The sequence below is a fragment of the Apis dorsata genome, unplaced genomic scaffold, assembly GCF_000469605.1.
Source record: "Apis dorsata unplaced genomic scaffold, Apis dorsata 1.3 scaffold_787, whole genome shotgun sequence".
NCBI lineage: Eukaryota > Metazoa > Arthropoda > Insecta > Hymenoptera > Apidae > Apis > Apis dorsata.
This window is the reverse complement of record NW_006263931.1, coordinates 387,027-407,332: the sequence shown is the minus strand read 5'-3', so window position 1 is coordinate 407,332 and position 20,306 is coordinate 387,027. Positions and strand designations below refer to the sequence as shown.

The following is a 20,306-nucleotide window of genomic DNA, read 5'->3' as shown; positions in this document are numbered from 1 at the left end:
TTAAATATTTAGATTATTTTTTTGATATTTAATGAAGATCTTTTGTTTTTTCTTGAATTTAATTCTTTCTAAATCGTAAACATAAACATTTAAGTTTTGTCTTTATATAAAATAATTATATAAAATATTTATATAAAATATTATATGAAATAATCAGCTAAAATATAAAATTATTAATAGTTAGCTAAAATACAAATTATTAGAAAAAAAAATCAAAAATAAAAAATTGTATGTAAATTTTGAAAATTTAAAAGGGGCGGTTGTTACGTAGAAGAAAGGTCAGAAGACGGGAGGCGTGGCCTCGAATAATCAGCTCAGGGTAGTCCAGTGTCCTTGCGCATATCCAGTATCTATACGTACACATGTACTATTACTCACGTGTGTATCATATATACGGAGAAGAGAGAAGTTTCGAGCATTATCAATCACTTTCGTCGTTGGATTGAACGGTGCATCTGTTCTTAACAATCGTCGACAGGTAAAACGACCCAATTTCTGTGGATTGAGGATTACGGCGATGCCCGCAAACAAGGGGAACCTGTCGACGCCTCATAAAGAAAAATCTGGGAATGGTTTGACCACGGGTGCTTCCAAAAAGAAGAAACGCTGCACTGTTAAGCATAAAAGACATTGCAAGCAATATCTGGTGAGTGAGCGAATCGAAACGTTAATTCCTTGACAAATGAACGGCCATATTGCAGTCGAGTCGAGAGCGACACAAGTGTCTTCGATATGAAATGTTTTATATTTACAAATTCTCGATACGAGTGCGATTAAATCATTGAAATATGTTGATTAATTAGAATATTTGATTATATCTTTTTCTAAATTTTTATTTTTTCATCTTTATGAAGATCCGAGCGTAAAATTTAAAAAATTACAACAATAGAGTAGGTTATGTGTGGCGCGGATGTTTCAAGTCAGAAACGCGTAGGGTTTGTTCACCTTTACAGATGCATGGTCGAAGTATTATGTATGGGTTGCAATGATCGATCGGTGTAAGCATGCTTTGGTGCTTTTTACGATGCAATTTTCATTTGAAATTTTTCCTGTGATTTAATGCACTACACCGAAACGATCAAGTAATTTGCATATCTCTCCAACATTCTACATATAAACTTAGACATACGATATTCTAATTTTTCCCCTTTTATCGATGCAATAAATTATTTATCTGTCAATGACATTTTAACAAAATACGTTTATCTCGTACCGATTCGTTTTTTTATTAATTTTTTTCTATCGAAATAATTATTTTTTTATTTTTAACTTACTTTATAAAAATTTTATTTATCTTGAGTAAAACATTTTCATTAATATTTTTCATTATCTTTTATATTTTTTTCATAAAAAAATTAAATGATATAATATCATACATTATTATTATTACTACAATTATTATTATTATCATTATCATTATCATTATTATTATTATTATTATTATTATTGTTGTTGTTGTTGTTGTTGTCGTTATTGTTGTTGTTGTTGTTGTTGTTAGTGTTATTATTCGAATTGGTACGTGATAAAATTCTTAAGAGGAAGACAATTATCAGGTCTATCCATATTTTCGGTTTCATTTGCAATTATAAGGGATTTCATATGATATATTGCTCCGCGAACATATCGGCGAACATCAAAAAAATAAACTTTTCTAAATCTTATTTCTGTATAATGTGATAATATATAAAAATAACGTTTCTTAAAATACATCAATTGAATGTTTTATTTTTTTACGGGCCTAACATTTAAACTCCCCCTACCGCTCCTATCCTTGAAACAGTTGAGTAGATTATATCTTTTAGCACTTATACAATAGTTCCTTTATACGTTATACAAGTTAAACACGTTCTAAGTTGCGTGCCCTCATTGTCAAGTATGAGAGACAATTGGTATACACACGCAATACATCTATGTATATGTACATGACAAGTGCTGAAAGTATGAGAAAGAAGATACGAAATTGCTGAATTATTTTATTGGATCAAATTGAAAATAATTCGCCAGTTTACACTAAAAAAATTGAAAAAAGAAATGATTTCTATTGAATAATATATGTATATAATATTGTAAAGATATTGGTAATAGATTGTTGTGTATTAGAAACTTAGGAGGCACGTATTGATTTCTAAGAATGCCAAGAAAAAGAGGTTGGTGCTGATTCGGCGAGAACAAAAGACGACACCAATTCCACTTCTGCAGTCTACTTGAACCACTTGCTATTATGTTTTGTAGGTGCAGGAGTTGGCAAAGCCGTATTGGCTTACTTATATGAAAAGAATCCGGGAACACCTTTTATTTTTGTAATTTTAATCGTTTAAATTACTCCTGTTACCGTTTAATTAATTCAATCGATGAATTCAATAATCGAATAGAAAAATTGTAATCGTATATATTTGAGATTTATTATTTCGATTGATAACGAGTAGAAAAGAAAGAAGAAAGAAAAAAATTGTTAAAGTATCGAAAATAAACATATGGTGCACTATATTTTTTTTTCTTTTTTTTTTTCATTTAATAACAATGTATATTGGATATGACGTAATTCATGCAATTCGAGCAGGTGGCGTACGTGTGACTGAACGTGGTTGCAGTAAACGGAAGCGGAAGTCAAGCGTAACTTATCATCAGCAAGCACAGAGTATGCGTACGTGTGAAGTCACGTTCAATGCTATGCTTTAGTGAACTTTGTAACAAAACATTTCTTTCATTCTCCAATTGGCTTATTATTAATATTTTAAATTTAACCACTTAACATTATGGTCAATACGAATTTTTTCAATGAATTTTTTTATGATATAATAAATCCAATCAATTTTTATTTGATAATTAATATATTTTATAATAATTTAATATTTATAATAAAATATTTTACAATAATTTATGTTTTTTAATTACAAAAAGCGATTTTTATTCATATTTGATATTTAGAATCGATCAAAAGATTTTAAATTTATTATGCATTTTTTTTCAAAAGTCACAAAGATAATATTCATTTCTTCGTCGCGGATAAGTTTAAAAAAAAATTTTAGTATGATAATTAATTATGCTAATCAATAATAAATTTACAAAATAAGCATAGACCGGTGCAATACCCAACTAAAGATTTTAATTAACCCACTTCAATTGCATAAATGCCGCCTCTACGCTCGGTTCATTTTTAACGAGTCGCGCGATGGTTGCTAGTGGTAGGATTCTTGCGAAGGGGAATTAAATCGAGCTGTTGATGTCTGTGTTCTTTGTTAGATATCATAAAGTTCTCTAATTTCATTATTTTCCCTACTCTTTTCATTCACTTAAAATTTTCATAGATAGAATAGTATCAGATTATCAGTATCATACACGTCTTTTATCTCTTTAATTAACCACAAAATTTAGGATGCTTATTTGTTTAGAATAGAAATTTAGAAAATAACAGTATAATAATATATATATGTGAGGCTACATTCTACGCAAGTGCACATTTTTTATTTATTTATTTTTTTAATTCTTTTTCAGAGAACAATTTCTCTCCTTCAGTATTCATTTCTGTTACATTGTCAAGGACGCGCAGTGAATTTTTTTTTTTTCTTTTTTGTCCTTTTATTCGGTATAATTATAGTAATTAGTTACAATCAGTTGATCACGTGATCAAACAAATAAAGATCGCATAATTTTTTTTGGATGGAGCAATTAGAAGACAATCTTCTTTTTGCGATTATTTTCAAGAATTTACACAAAAAACGCTGAGTATTTAAAAAAAACTTTTAAAAAGTATCTCATTATTTCTAATAATATACATAGATTATTTTTTACTATTTTTGATTCTATCGTGACGATAACATGATGATAACGTCGTGATGATGACACTTCGTGGACACATTGCTTTATATTAATAGCACTGAAGCATACAACAAGCAATATTCTGTGTATATATATTCTTCATTTGTGTATACATCTTTTATCAAGTAGACAAAAAGCCTAAGAAAAGACAAATTGCTCGAAATTAATGTTGAGCGAAAAATTATAGATACAGCTTCCGACAAATGCATCCCATAATAACATTTGTACTTTTGTGTCTCACAGTTAAAATATAGGCACGTAATCTTAGAAGCATGTCGAGAATCCAGAACCAATCCTTGTATTACTCCCTAGTCACAATAATTTGTTGGTGATATGTATATATGTATACACGTGCAAATATAAAATTCAATGCTTTATCCAATAGCTTGCACGCCATATGGTACAACCACATGGAATTATAAATATTTCTCGCAGGTAAGTATAAATTTCGCGTATTGATCATCTATATATCTTTCATTCCTTCGAACTCACGAGTTATTAATGATTTATGAAAAAATTTTGCGATAATAGCTTATCAGTAATATCTATTTTCACGGATATATTCGTGAATTTTCAATTTTTATTATAAAATTCGAATATTATGTATTAAACGATAAATATTCCAAATTATAAATAAATAAATTTAATAAATAAATAATAAATGATTTCATAAATAAATTTTATGAAATCATTGATTTTATTTTTAAAACTGATAAAGAGCATAATAAGAATGTTTAAATAATCGAATATAAAAAATAAGTTTTATAAAATTTTTATTTTATTTTCTTTATCTTTAAGGCTTCATACTTTCCATTCTAATGATTAAGTAAGCTAAATAAAATTGATTAAAGAATAGAATTGATATAAATGCGTTAATTGATATTCGTTAATCAATTATCAGTTCTAACTACATAAATGTATAATATATTTTCATCTCACAAAATTCGACTTTTATCGATTCATTTAATTAAACCTTTTCGAAATGACACTTGTATAAATTAGAATACATTGCAAACCTATCAATTAAAATAACTGTTCAATTTATAATTTATTTAAACGTTCATTCGGATAATTTTTTTCGAATGCAATCCAAAATATATTAATTATTTCTATTGATTTTCTATACGATTAATTTATTCAACAAAAGATTCGTGGCATGAAAAAGATTACTTTTTTTCGACAATATATAGATGGAATATTTTAATATCTATTATGAATTAGAAATTATGAAAGGTACAATTGTAAACAAGAATTAGATTTATAAATCGAGTATCGTGCATGAAAGAGGATTTTTTGATCCTCAGTTACAGTTTACAGTTTTTTGGTGTACGTTCAATATTCAATGAATTGAAAATAATAAAATTCAAGAATATTTAGATTACAGATATGTTATTTAATGTACGTTTAAGAATATTTATGTGTTAGAGAATATCGTTGTAAAAGAGAGTCCGGGTCGATGGAAACGTGCTACTCGAGAATGGTTGGCAGGCGTGTCCCTCCCGCCAACGAAAATAAGTGTTTCACGGTTAAACAGGATATATTACGTAGTGTTATGTAACGATCATCCTTTAGAGAGATAATTTAAATCGCATCCCTTATTATTTCGGTATTGTTTAAATATTATCTTATTTTTTAGGTATTAGGTATATCAGTTCAAGGGGAAATTTACAGAATTGTAGAGCTTCCTCAAGGTTGAATTAATAAATGATTGATAATATCATAATAATAGAAGAATTTGATTTTTGAAAATCTTATTTGAAAATTAAATAAAAGAATTCGATTTATTTGCCGTAATTGAATAATAAATTCAATATAATAGTATCGTTAAGTTAAAAAAAATATATTTATTGATATTCATATTATTATGATTCGCAATATATTAAATTTATTTATAACATTAATTTATAATTTTTGACTCAAATCTCTTAGAATTTTTATTGATGCTCACTATGTAATCAATTTAGGTTCTATTATAATTCAACTATTTTTTATTCAAATAATACGCAATATCAGTTGGATGAACCCGAACACAACTATATACAGCAGACGCAATATCGAAAACGATCCGCGGATCGCGGCGAATCCTTCAAGCGTATTTTGCTTTTTTCAATTCGTGCATCAGTCGAACCATTATTTGTGTATTACAACAAACAGAAACCTCTTCGTAACCTATATTTCTAATTATGTGTGTCCAAAATCACCAAATTTACAAATTTTAGATTCTGTCAACTTTTTTCATTATTTTTCGCTCATTAAAAAACAAGAAAAAAATAGGAAATAAGGAAAATTATCGACATATAGTTTTAGAAAATAAAAAATAAAAAAAGAAAGAATACTATGGAAACGTGAACAGTGATAAACATTAGAAATAGTGGTCGAAGCTCGAAACGCCGCAAACATGCCTATATCTGCATCCGCAGAAAGGTTAGCAGCGTCGCGACGCTGGCTCGACATAGTGGCGCCGACTACGCGAATATAGTGAGACGACTAACAGTTGAAAGGGGAAGAAAGACGCACGATCGAGAAAGACGCCCCCCTAACGCGCGTGGTGCAGCACAGGGAGATAGCAAGGAAGAAGAGGAAAGCGTTGTGGAAAAACGAGAAAATCTCGCACGCCAGGATAAGATAATGGAAATTTAACGCAAGAAATCCTCTATAGAATGAGAATAATGTTTTGAAAATAATATGAAAATTATCATGCAGAAATTACGTATATTATTGTTTTTTAACAAAATAAAATATCAAATGTTTCAAATAAATTTTATATTAAAGCGAATATTAAAGAGTATCGAAGAGATCAGCATATTAATGTTGAATAGGCAGATGATTTAAAAAATAAAATTTTGAAACATTAAATTAAGAACAATTTTAAAATTATTAGAATCAATTTGAATATTTATTCTAGATCAATGAAATTCTTGCAAAGAATAGAAAATAATTTAAAATGTGATAGGTTTTAAATGATTGAAATATTATCATGAATATGGAAGGATAAGAGAGAGCATGATTTTCGTTATGATTGAAAATGCATTTCGAAAATGTATGCACCCGAGGGATATCATCAAAGAGAAACGGTGATTGAATGGAGACAAAAACCTTTAGGTACAAGAAATGAGAAAGAAAAAGAGACAGAATGAGAAAAACAAAAGAAACTAGACAACTGACAGATGGTATAATAAAAACAAGATAGAAAAAGAAAAGGAAAAAGAATAAAACATGTTGGTATGAGAGGGAAAATATACAACCGTACGAAGAAGAAAGAGCAGAGAAATGGCAACAAAAATTTAGAAAAGATTCGTAAAGAGATGAAAGAAACAGATTGTGAAAATGAATTTACCTTTTCGATACAAAAAATTAAGAAAAGATATGTAATAAAAATGGTAGAAAGAAGAAAGAATAAAGGAAAAAACAAATAAGAAGTTATATAATAAAAGCAATAACAAAGTGAAAAAGAAGAATGGCAAAAATGTAACGAAGAATCGGAAGTCTAATGTAAGGAGCAACGAAGAACAACCAAAGATTAGAAAGAGGGAGAGTTACGAAGGACGAGAAAGAACAAGAGAGAGAGAACTCGACTGAAGAAAGAGAGGGAAAACAGGGAGTAACGTTGCGGACTATCGACCCGATCCGGTTGGGCGCCTGCGCTCTGGCAACCCCTTCTACCGTCGAACCGTCTCGCCGGCGACGCGGCGCTCTACGCAACGTCGTTGGTACGATCGGTGCGACGGTGAGACCAGTGCCTCTCACGATTCCGTTCTCGCTCTGCCCTCCGTCTCGTTATTCCGTTCGTACAACGCGTCTGAGTGTTGCTTTGCATCGTTACTTGTAATATATAACGTTATACTATATACATATTATATATATATCTACTTATACATATATACGTATATATCTATCTGTCTATCTATTTATCTATCAATTTATCTATCTATCTATCTATCTTCCTTTCTCTCTCTCTTTCTCTCAAGTCTCTCTTCTTTCTTTGTCTCTCTATCTCTCTCTTTTTATTTCTTTTTGTCGATTACCTAGATTAAACCAGCCAAACGTTAGCACAAGTCGTTAATGCTCTTAGAAAAAATACCGGAGAGACGCGTAAGAAAAAGAGAAAGAGAAAAGGGAGGGGAGAGAGAGAGAAAGAGAGAGAGAGAGAGTGTACTCAACCGAAAGACACCGGTACATAACGAACGAACGTTGTTTTTTCGTGCTTTTATCTTTACCGTGTATCGTCGTGTGTGTCGCGTTTAATCTACGGCCCCTACCGACTAAGGCCGCTGTCTCCGTTCCGGAATACACACGCGTTATCAAATGCACGCACGTACGCACGCGAAAAGATTGCTTCCGGATGCAGTGAATTTCAGCCGGTGAACATCACGCCGGGCCAACGCTCTAGACTGCACGATCCACCAGCGAATCATTATTACGAGATAACCATTCTTCTGGATAATTATCATCGCCAAATAAGGTGAAAGAGATAAAAAAAGAGAAGAGAGAGACAGGGAAAAATACATGCGAAATTGAAAATTGAAAAAGAAGAGGAAATCAAAAATATATTGCTCTGCAGGAAGAAAGCAGAAACCTTAACAACGAAGACGATGGAGTGGTAGGCTTCGAATACGACCCACCCCTAACCTTGCTTCCTGCAATCTATCCGTTTTCTTCTATCCTCTTGTTTTTCATTTAATTTCGTTTAATCCTTTTTTTTATCTTTCATTCTTGATTATTATTCTATCACATTTATAATTAATTATCAATCTGACAAAATTTTGATAAAATTATCGTATACGCGATTTTTTGTATTTTTTTTTTTCATATCTTTTTATAATTTTAATGTATCGAATAAAACATAATTGACTCCTGCCTTTTTACAACAATCTGAGTCAAATATCACTTATCTTACTTATTTTATCTTTCAATAGATCTATCATATAAATAGATCCTTTATATTAATCACCAATAAAATCTAAAAATCATTTAAATTTATTCTATGAATGAACACCTTATTTTTTATTAATCAAATGAATACTTAAAAATATTATAATTCAGTTCGAATATAAGCAGACACAAAGAGTTAAAGTTCCGATAAAAATATATCTTTGGACGAATTGTTATAGACACCTACTACTTTCCTTTTCTTGTCTTTTCCACTTTATCTATTATATGATATTGACACACACATTATTTCTCTTTCTCTGTCTTTCTTCTCCACTCTCTCGCTATGGCATCGCCACGCTGGCGGCTCGTACACCGACGTTCTACATCCATTACTTGCACGCATGCACTGAATACGCGCGCGCGCGCGCGCACATACATGTCCTTCATCCTCGTGCACTTGTACATACGTGCGCACGTATACTCAGACGGAGCACAAGCCGAACGTCCGATCACCGTTCGCGAATACTTCCTTGAAGGGAGAAGGAGCAGGAGTAAAGCCACGGGTGGCAGAAGAGGAGGAAGGACAGTGGAGGTAGGAGAAAGTGGTAGAACGGAGGTGGTAGAACGGAGGTGGTGGTGGTGAGGAAGAGAAGAGTAGAAGAAGAGGGAAGTGAAGCAAGTGTAGCTGCATCGTTGACACCGAGGAGCCTTTTCCTCGGGAGGAAATCAACCTGGCCTGACGACTGTGTCTGTCGTCTAAACGGCCCCGTCGCTACTGCAGCGGCTGTGTGTCACTACTGTTCCACTGCCCCACACACCGCGGCCTCATGATTGGTTCATTCTGGAACCTCTGTCGTGCGTGCCCTTCAATGCCAATTGACAAGGTGAGAGAGAAATTGACCGGAAGATTATCGTATTGTTCCTGAATCATCTTGAGAATATATTAGGTAGAAGAAGTTGGATAATTTAAAGAAAATTTCTTTTCAAGTATTTCAGATAATATCTGTGAATGTCATCGAAACATAATAGAGCAAAATTTAGCTATATTTTTCCCACGCTTTTTCTCAATGATATCACAACCAGGAAACTTTCAATAGCAGTATGATTCTTGATCGTTTGGACAGATAGTTGAACGTATAGACAGATAAATTTCTATGATCATTTTTCTATGATTCTTTACGAAAAAAAAAAAAAGAATATCTTACAATAAGTTTTTATAATTTGACTATTGGGATTCTCATCTTGCTTTATATTTTATTTCGACAATTTGATATTATTTGTATATTAAAATCTCTATATGTGATTGAAATTTAAAAGAAAACAGTTTATTAGATGAAAGAAAGATGATGACAATCTATTTTCTAATCGATGTCAAAAACAAAATTATTTGTACGAAAATATTTATATATCATTGATATATATTATAAAATATTCTAAAATATCGACAAAAGTAATGGTAATAGATTTTCTGATGAATCATTGATTTGTACTGTTTCTCTTTTAATTACTTTTGTGGAAAATTCCAAAAGATAATAGAACAAGCTATTTCATCGAACCGTCCTATTAGTTTTATATGCGTAGCTTTTGTTTAGTTCGCATTCGTGGAAACCGTTTTATAGCTTTATCGATCGTTCCTTCAAAAACGGAGCTTCTTTTATTCGTTTACTCCCAAGATAACGCGTGTTTCTGCAACGCGGTATATTTCGTCTTTCTTAAATTATTCTGATATTATTAATTGATTAATCTTTCTTATTCAAATTATATCTTGTACTTTTCAAATAAAAAATTTCCATTGTAATAATAAAAAATATGAAATTACATAATTGTATAATATAGAATTGTAGGTATAAAATCGTCTCACAAGTCTTCATATTTCGAAATGCTTCGATGACATTCGAAGTCGACAAAACATTCGTATATCTTATGTATAGAAAAAACTCGAGGACTTTTGAACAATTTCTTCGAGGAAATACATCCAGCGGATACACAAATACGTGTATATAGTCTGAAAATCGAAGATGTCAATAGGTTGGTTCGGTTTTTCAATCGATTTATTCAAGTAGGTATAGAAGTTCTTTGTCAGATTTGAGATGTTTCTTTTTATGTCGAGAAACTTGAAAAATATTTCGTACAAGAAAGAATCGATATATCTTCAAGTCAATAAATAGCTAAAAATAAAAATTATGATTCGACAAGTTGTAGATATCATAAATTATTGGTTAAAAGAATCAATCAATCGTATATGCATTATCAGAAATGGGCAATACGAATTTGGACATTGATCGATGGGGATGCGTTTGCACGGAAATTATCTCGTGAATGTATTTTACTTATCCAGTAAATATTTTGACTATTCCTATAATTCACGATATCATTTGATTATTAACAACATTTTGGTAAGAATTAATTCGAAATTAATTATTACTGCAAAATATCCATTTTTAAAGTTTATATAGATAATATATACTTGAGACAAAATTTATTTTCACTTAGAACTTTGATTGACGAGTTCGTTATTGATCTTCCACATTTCGACTTTTTATTTTTTCCCATAATTAATAAAAATGATCGATGGAATACAATTCTTGATTTTCATACCTCATATCATTGATTTCATACTATGGATTAATTTCGATGCAAGAATGGGAGAATAGAAAAAGATTCGTAATGCGGTTTCAAACTATAGCTTATAAATTTTGGAACAGAAGAATTACCATGTTCTCAATAACACGATGATCTAATACTTCTATTTGACTTCTTATTTTTTTTTATGATTATCATTATAATATCAAATTATAAACACCAAATCATATCAAGATTATTAATATTTGATGTAACAAATTTTTAACAAATAAAAATCTATTTCATTTATGACCTCGTATTTATAGAATCAAAAATTTTCATCAAATATTTTTTATCGAGAATTAAATAAACGGTATTAAACGAAACGTATAAATCTCGAACAAGGTTAAAACTGCTTAGAACTGAATAGTTGCGGTTTGAAGAAAATGTTAATTCTATTCTAGCAAATCAACTCTAATTCTCTCGTATTTGTTTCTTAATGAACGGTACTTCATTCATCATATCTCTTTTTGATCTATTTTACAGAGAGAGAGAGGAAGAAAAAGAAAAGAGATAAAAAATTGAGAAGAAATAGATTAATAACTCGTAAATGAGCATTATACTCTGTAATTATACATCTCATTGTATTCGGTCACGTGAACAAGACGATTATAAATGTTTCATCGCAGAGCACTTTTATTTAAGAATTGTTCATAAAGTTAAAAAGAAAATTTTGAGATGATATAGTTTCGAAAAGTGTATAAAATCGTTTTCCTATTATTCTCATCTGCTTATTTCTATAATTTTTTTCAATGAAAAGAGCCTCATTTTATCATAGCGATAAATATTTTTCTCTCTCTCTCTCTCTTTCTTTATTTTTCTCAATTTCGCTTTTTATTTTTTCATCTGTTCAAAAATATACGTATTTTTATTTTTTACTACCGATTAGCCGATAAAATTAATTTAATATCAAATCGTAACATATAGAAAACAATAACAATTGGAATAAGTATATAATTTTTCTATAATGTTCTTTGTTTTTCTTTTTCATCTCACTTAGAAGAAATTTAACTTTTTAGGAATATGCAGCCTATCAAATTTTCTACGAATATGTTTCCACTAATCATTTTATCATGTTGTTTTAATAAAATTAATTTTTTCGAATTATAAAATTAGGATCGTATTTGAATAAAAAAGAAGATCATAGATGAATAAAAAAAATTACACATTTACCCTTACGATTATATTAATCATTAATTTAAAATTCGAACAATATGAATCTATGTTATGTAAGAGAAATGATTTAAATTGTCTATGATATAAATTGATTTTCTATAGAAAAATTAAAAATTCAATATGTAAAATACGAAATTACATGATAAGTTTTCTTTCAGCCATAAAATGAAAAATTATCGCCCATTTGTCAAATGGTATAACGTCCAATATAGAGGTGGCCGAATGTTTTAAGGTCGATCAAGAAGATAAGAAGCAGGCTATTCAGAATGCAGCATAGGATCGAATTCGAGCAATGTTTTGTCCTGTCACCTTTGCTACAATCGTCTAACGTAATTCGCGTGGCCAAGCGTCATGAAAAGTGGAAGGAGAACACCAGCACTGCGCCATTCTTCGTTCGTCGATATGCACTATCACGTGCACCATTCTTCTGTCGGACGTACGTTGACTTTTACTACTTGGTCGCCCGACCACGGCTGCAATGCGCAACGCCGGTTAAATTAGACGAAGGGTTCGTGAAACGACCCTTTCTCTAGTCACAGTAAATGGGATAATAAGCTTCATTCACGTTAGGGGCACGTTATGGAATACAATACTAGGGAAAAATTCTTCCCTTTTGTTTGACATTTTGAACACAAACATTTTCAAGTTCAAATAATTGTATTTTTTTACTTATAATTCTATTCTATTTAAAAATACGTTACGTTTATATATTTTTTAACGTCTTATCCATGTTTACAGATCTATGTTAATTAATTGATTCATAAAGAAACAACATTAGACAAAAAATAAAAAGAATATTTTACATAGATAACGGATAGATAGAAATCGGACTATGGATGTTTCAACTTCGAATATAGAGCTAAACTTCGCGTGTGCGAGATTCATTATTTTCACTTGCAAAATTAACCTCAAAAACCTCGATATTTATCAAGATCTTTTCCAGGAATTATTTAATGTTTCAAAAGAGAACGAAATTAATCATTACTCTTCAAAAATCGAAAATTTCGCAAATGTCTTGGACAAAATTTGTCCATTTCTAAGATAAAAAAAAAAATCTAACCCAAATGAAAATAAGTTCAGCCCGAAGCAAAGCAGGACAGGAGATATTAGGTCGTCCATGACAGAAGAGACCAAGACAGAGAAATGCGCGAACAGCAAAGAAGAATACAAGCTGTCTCGATGAATTTGACTTTGACACGCAGTATTTTACCGTTTGTATGCAGCTGACACGAAGAGGACGGAGTAGTAGGAGAATACCGGCATTGCGCCACTGTTTCTCCTTCATCGATATTTTCAGTTTTCGACGAGCGATAGTACGTTGACTCCTACTACTCGGTTATATGCCCCTGGGCATAGTTTACAACGCGCAATCGTATTGATAAGCATGTATGTAGGGTTGCAGTTGACCAACTCAACATGGGCCATGTCTCTGTTACGTCACTAACCATGTCTGTTACGTACTAACTACGGTGCAGTTTCCTTTCTTTCCATTTTTTTCTTCTTCTTTTTCGTCATTCTTTATTTATTCTGCTTGGCAAACGGCGTGGAACCGATCGTTATGCTTTGCAGACTTTTCTTTACGCTTTAAAAGACCGTTACACGTTTCTTTTCCTCTTTCCTTTATTATGTATATAATTTGATAAGTGTAATATGCAATAGAATGCGGTATATCGCGTAATATTTTGTTTTTATTACTTACTCAGATGAGAAGATTTAGGAAATATATCAAATATTCTATGACATCCTTTTATTATTTTTGCATTATACAGAATATTTTTTGCAATATTCTATAATAGAATTTTATTTGTTGATAAGACAAAGAGTTAAACTTTTAATACACGAAATTTATAAGAACAATGATAAAAATAAAGATTCAAAAAATTCACTTATAATGATGATATATATATAAAGTATACGTATACATATTATAGTCTTAACCTTGATTTAGCCTTCACTTCCGTTAAAGACGAAAGTATACGTATTTAACTTCACTATTCATACATCAATCGATACCATTTTCAGATTTTGCTATGCCGTGAAGATTGCTATAACTATTTTACAGTTTACTTCTTCACCTATAACTATTCTGAAATATTCATTGATTATAAAAAATTTAACGTTTTCTCGATTTTTTTTCTTCTGGCAAACGACAAGGCTTGCCAAGATTGTCGTATATTTTCTCTTTTCAAGATTCTACTCGACGAAACATTCTATTCTTGTTAACAGGAATTATAGATAGAAGTTACACAAGGGCGAAACTCAATCTCACGCTTTGTAATTTCTCAAAAATGTTTATCTTTTCAACTTTTAAGCAAGCTGCGTCCCTTTGATCAGTATCTGACAGCTCTGTTTGCTAATCTTTCCACTTACATTAATAATCGGCCAAAGAGTTACTCAGAGAGTTATTCAGACGCAGCATGGATGTTTCTCTGCGACCAGCATGTTCGTCTTTTCATTCACAATCGGGGTCGTGTTCTTCACAGTTTTAATTATTCTTTCTGACACGGTTTCGCCATCATTATGTCTGCCACGCCATCTCTATATACTTCTCCTCCGACTACTGCGTGAGATAATATTTCACTCGTCCATTGAATCATCATCCATGCATTTTCATTCAATGGAATTTATTTGAATTTTAAAAGGGCCAAATTTAATTCTGCCCGCGCTTCCACTCTTCCCTTTTCAATTTGTTTTGGTTCTTTCGAACTCTCTGCGATTGATGAAATCGTCTCGCCACATCGGATAAAAAAAGAAGGTCGTGCGACATTTCCAATTCTAGCTGTGTTAAGTTTCAATGCAATTGCACGACGCTTCCTTTTTTCGATATTTTCACACGATTGACAAATTTTTTCGAATTATTCATACGCGAAAAATAGGAAGGATTTCTATGACAATGATGAATGAGCTTATATATAAAAGTGTTCCAGATAAAAATCGACAAACGTATAATCGTTTACATATTTATCATTTAATTTATTTGAAAAATTTTGAAAATGTTATATGAATTCATTTATTTCCGTTTTTGAAATATGGAAAGTAAAGTAATATAAAATAATTAAATACATTTAAATTATTTGACTCTTATATTTAATAATATTTACTATAAAATTATATTTTATATTTACATTGAGTTATATTAAATTACATAATGATTAAAATCAAAAATATAACATTTTTGAAAATGATTTTTCCTGGTTAATAGAAGAAATGAATCTATATCTTATTTTCTTTTGATTTAATTCTATTAGATTTTTATATGGATCGTTATCGGTTCAAATCAACTCAAAATAAATAATTAGTAAATATATATTTTCAAGTAAATGATTATCATTAAAATTTAAATAGGTTAAATGTATTTGATTCTTTGTGATTTGTATCGCTTCATTTTTCATAATCCACAAAGTGATTATCCACATGTAATATTTTTTGTTTAGAATAATTTCTCAAATATGTTGACAAATTTGTTGATTCTTATAAATATTTTATAATGAAATTCAAAGCTTGACACAAATGAAAAATTCAAGCAATGTGGTGGATTCGATCATTATATAATTTATATAGAAAAATAACTTCTGAAATTCAAGCGGAAATAGATTTGAAAAACTAAAAGCAGAAGTTGAAAAAGTAAAAGAGGTTTTCGTCGGTTAAATCGCTTCAAGCACCTGCTGTGTCACGAGTTACATTTCGAGCAGTCGGATATCGCGACGAGTGGCTCGTAAATCCTCGAGTTCACTTCACTGACACCGATCACTGACGATGACGACTGTGTTATTGATGATAATAATGAAAAACAACCATCAAATTAAATATATTAAACCAATCTAATCACAATATATTAAAACATCTAATGGCATATTTACAACCGTATATATTCTTCGCATTGGAATCACGTTTCTTCAATTTATTAGCTATTAACAATTTTTACAATTAATATATAATTCTTTAACGATGAATTTAACATTTTTCACCCAGATCTGTGACACATTGGCTAATCAGTTCTAAGTTTTTATATTATACCAATTTTAATTTTTTATCGTGCCTTTGACCCCAAATCTTGTTGATTAGATATTAATAAATTTGAAATATGTCATAAAGGAATCTTCATTTTTAATAACTTTTTCTTTTACAGGTAACTAACAATCGATTTTAATTTTTGACTTATTCAAAATTTGCAAAAAATTTTCGATATTATTATCATTGAAATTTATTTATATGTGCAATGTATGCAAGTTATTAATTATATAATTTATATAAACACACAAAAGCGCTCGATGACCTACATATGTCGAGTGAGTTCGTTAAATTAGTTTGTTAAATTTTTACAAAAAACTCGAAAAGTAAGATCGATCGTCAATTATCTGCGAATGAATGAATTATGCGTGAATGATGAAAAAGTTTTTGAAAATGACATCTATATACCAAAATTATATTCAATATTTTTACAACAATTTTTTATTGCACTTGTTTATAAATTTTCTGGCAAATTTCAGTGTAAAAAATTTCTTCTATAATTTGATCGAGAAAAAAGATAAAATAAAAGATCTGAGAAAATTGATTGATATATGAAAAAATTGAAAATTGATAACCTGGCTTACAATGACAGTAATTGTCTTCGAAGTATAACTAAGGAAGAGAGAGGAGATAATATCGTTCTTGATGATGTCATCTCGACGTCTCATCGCCATGCAACCGATCGGAAAAACGGATTCCTCTATATCCTCTGACGAAGCGAAAAATGTTCGATCGGTTGAAAATTACTTCCTGGAACGAGATACGAGGATAGACCGAGAAAAGCAACAACGATGAAATTGCTCAAATTTATTTCTCATTATTTTTGTCGGTTAACAATTTACATATAAATGTTGTACACACCTGTTTCAATTATTTTTCACGAATATCTATTTGTCTTCTACTCTACAATGTTTTAAATGTTCCAGAAATTAAAAGTTAAGTTTAAATTACCGGTTAGAAAATTATTTCGTCGAAATGTGAATGAACAATGTGGAGTATCATTTAATCTCATTTTATATTTCTTTTTCAATTTGTAACGTATGCAATTCGTCGAAAATTAAATTTTTATCATATATTATATAAATTTTTTTTTATATCAGAAATTTATAACGTGAAATTTTTCAGAGATGTAAGTATTCAAATATGTCTACTTTTCGATTTAATTTTATATTCAAATTTATCGGTTATTTTTAATTCAATATTATTATCCGAAAGTCATCGGAAATTTAATAATACAATTCAAGATACGGGCAAATTATACATTATATAATATTATGATATGATATGATATCATCAAAATTAATGAATTGTTTATATTGTAGATAATTATTATTTTTTAATAATCTTAATATAAATATATTTTAATCCATTAAATACAATAATAATAATATGCAATATTATTGAAAAAGGAGAATAATTTATTTATTTATTAATTAAAATTTCCATAATTTAAAAAATATATAATTCATGTAATACTATAAATAATTTAATTCTTTTAATTTTTTAGAGAAAAGAATCGTTACAAAAAAAAGGTATTAAGCAAATTAGAAGTTTACAATTGTTAATTTAATGTTAACCAATATTGAATTAATAAATTTATATATTTATGTTATATAAAAATAAATAAAATCTAGTAATTTATGGACTAATTTAGGAATAATTTATGCTCCAATTTTTTTTTTAGGATTTTTTTTGCAAATGTTAACAATGATATAATATATTAAATTGAGTATAAAATACTCAAAGAAAAACATCATAAAAAAATTATAAAAAAAATGAGCGATTGTTCGATTTGTCGAGCAGAAAAGTTTCATTCACATCTAATCCTCTTAATGAATTCGTGATGTCGAATACAATGTCGTCGTCAAGCGGCTCCGTCAAATCCTCGAGAAAACGAACGATTCATCAACTCGATGAATCCTTTTCCGACGATAAATCACTAATGTATAATCGAGCAACTTTTCAGACAATTATCAAAATGATGAAACTATTAATTTTATCGTTTCTTGCATGCGTTCGCAAATTCGAGAGGGTATAATTTCTTCTTTACGACTCGTGTTTAATTATACATTGCATTTGTAGTAGAGTCACCAATAATCGCATACACAAGATCCTACTGTGCAGTTTTCTTCACGGTACGACTACATAATTATCAATTACCTAACTCGTTAAGTGGAACCTTTTGACACATTACTCCGCAGACCTTTGCGTGTTCCGCAAACGTCCGTCCACCGTTATCTAATTTCATCGGGACGATTACGTCGACCTTTTGATTTTCTATCTGGAATATATCTCGTTCCTGTTCAATCGACAAATTTCAAATAATTTTAAATTTCGACCATTTCGAAATTTTCCATTCTCTTTCGTTATCTGCGTTTAACAACGAAGATAATATTATTTATAATTATCATTTTTATAATTTTATAATTTTTATTTTATTTTAATTTAAAACCAGTTGTTTTTTCCCCTTTATTATCGTTGAAATAATTAAAATAATCGAAATTAGCTGAAATTAATGGCTAGACGAAGAAAAAAATATCAAAAGATTCGCGTGGCAAGCATAGCGTAGGCGCGGCGACATATGAAAAGGTTAACAGTGCCCCACATCGGCATTAATAAATGAACGTACAAGGATCGATAGACGGTCATAAATACGGGAGTTTCATACGGCACTAGTTGTACGTGCTGCTTTCTCATTCTATACATCGATGCTGTATTTTTAAACCAAGCCAAATCCATTTTTGATCGCGTCTATCCTCCACTTCACGTGCGTCGGAACGAATTCGAAATTCAAACGGGAAGAACGCGACTTGGAAACGGAACTATCGGTGTTTGGAAACTCGAACACATTTCTAATAAAGTTGGAGAATAATTGAAAAATAAAGGGAAAATTTAACACTTTTGCGACATGATGTAATAAAGAAGATTAAAAAAAAATAGAATAGAATAAAATACATCGATGCATCGTTGGCAATATCATGGCCCAAATTACAATAATTATTTCGCTGCGCGAAAGACATATGAGCCTAAAGCTTTTGCAAATGGATTATGGAAGCCCCAAGCATCGACCTGTCTGTCTATCTATCGAAACCTTGCAGCATGTTTTAATTGGTACAATGAACGCCTGGATATAACAACGTTAAAAATATTTCAAACTTATTAAAGCATTCTTCCCAAGAATATTGATTCTTCGTTCTTCTCGAAAATTTCTCTTTGCAATTATTAGTTCAACTATCATTCACTACGATCGAAACCCACCACCAATTTACTTATAAGTTCTACTTATAAGCTGGTTCAAGGTATAGCAGTCACGATTTTCTTCTTTATTCCTCTTTGTTGTGTAATGGAGAAAAAAAAAAAGAAGAAAACGACCCAACAAATGTGGATTTGTAAACGAATGATAAATATTTTGAAAGAATTGACCGGTACACGCGTTTAAACCGTGTTGTCATCTTCGTGTTCCCGGACACAAAACCGACGTATCTAGGTTAAGTAACTAAATCAATCAACTCTGAGAAAACAGGACAACGCAATTAGCGACTCCGCTGCAAATCTGTCAGGTTTATAAAATCCCTAGGAAAGTACCTAGGCGCCCCGACCTTTCCGTTAATGCGATCAAATGCCTCAAAGAAGAATTTTGTCCACCTTTATCTGTCCTAACGAAAACGATTCGGAATAATTATTCGTAAAATTTCGTATCGATGTAATATAAAAATTATATCATTCCGTATTTTTCTTTACTCTTGCGAAGCCACGTAAGCGTTTCTCTTTTATGTACGAAGATGTACGTTCATCGGGCAAAATAG

The 20,306-nt window shown here is 30.4% G+C and overlaps 1 protein-coding gene across 1 annotated transcript in view; it reads left to right on the top strand.

The window, feature by feature from the left end:
• Positions 1-316: 316 nt before the first annotated feature.
• The window catches only part of LOC102677863 (mucin-5AC), a 44,289-nt gene continuing 24,299 nt past the window's right edge, over positions 317-20,306 (top strand). Inside the window, exon 1 of the mRNA XM_031513871.1 lies at positions 317-646. Coding sequence (XP_031369731.1) covers positions 518-646 — 129 coding nt within the window. The 5' untranslated portion in view covers positions 317-517. The remainder of the gene's footprint in view (positions 647-20,306) is intronic.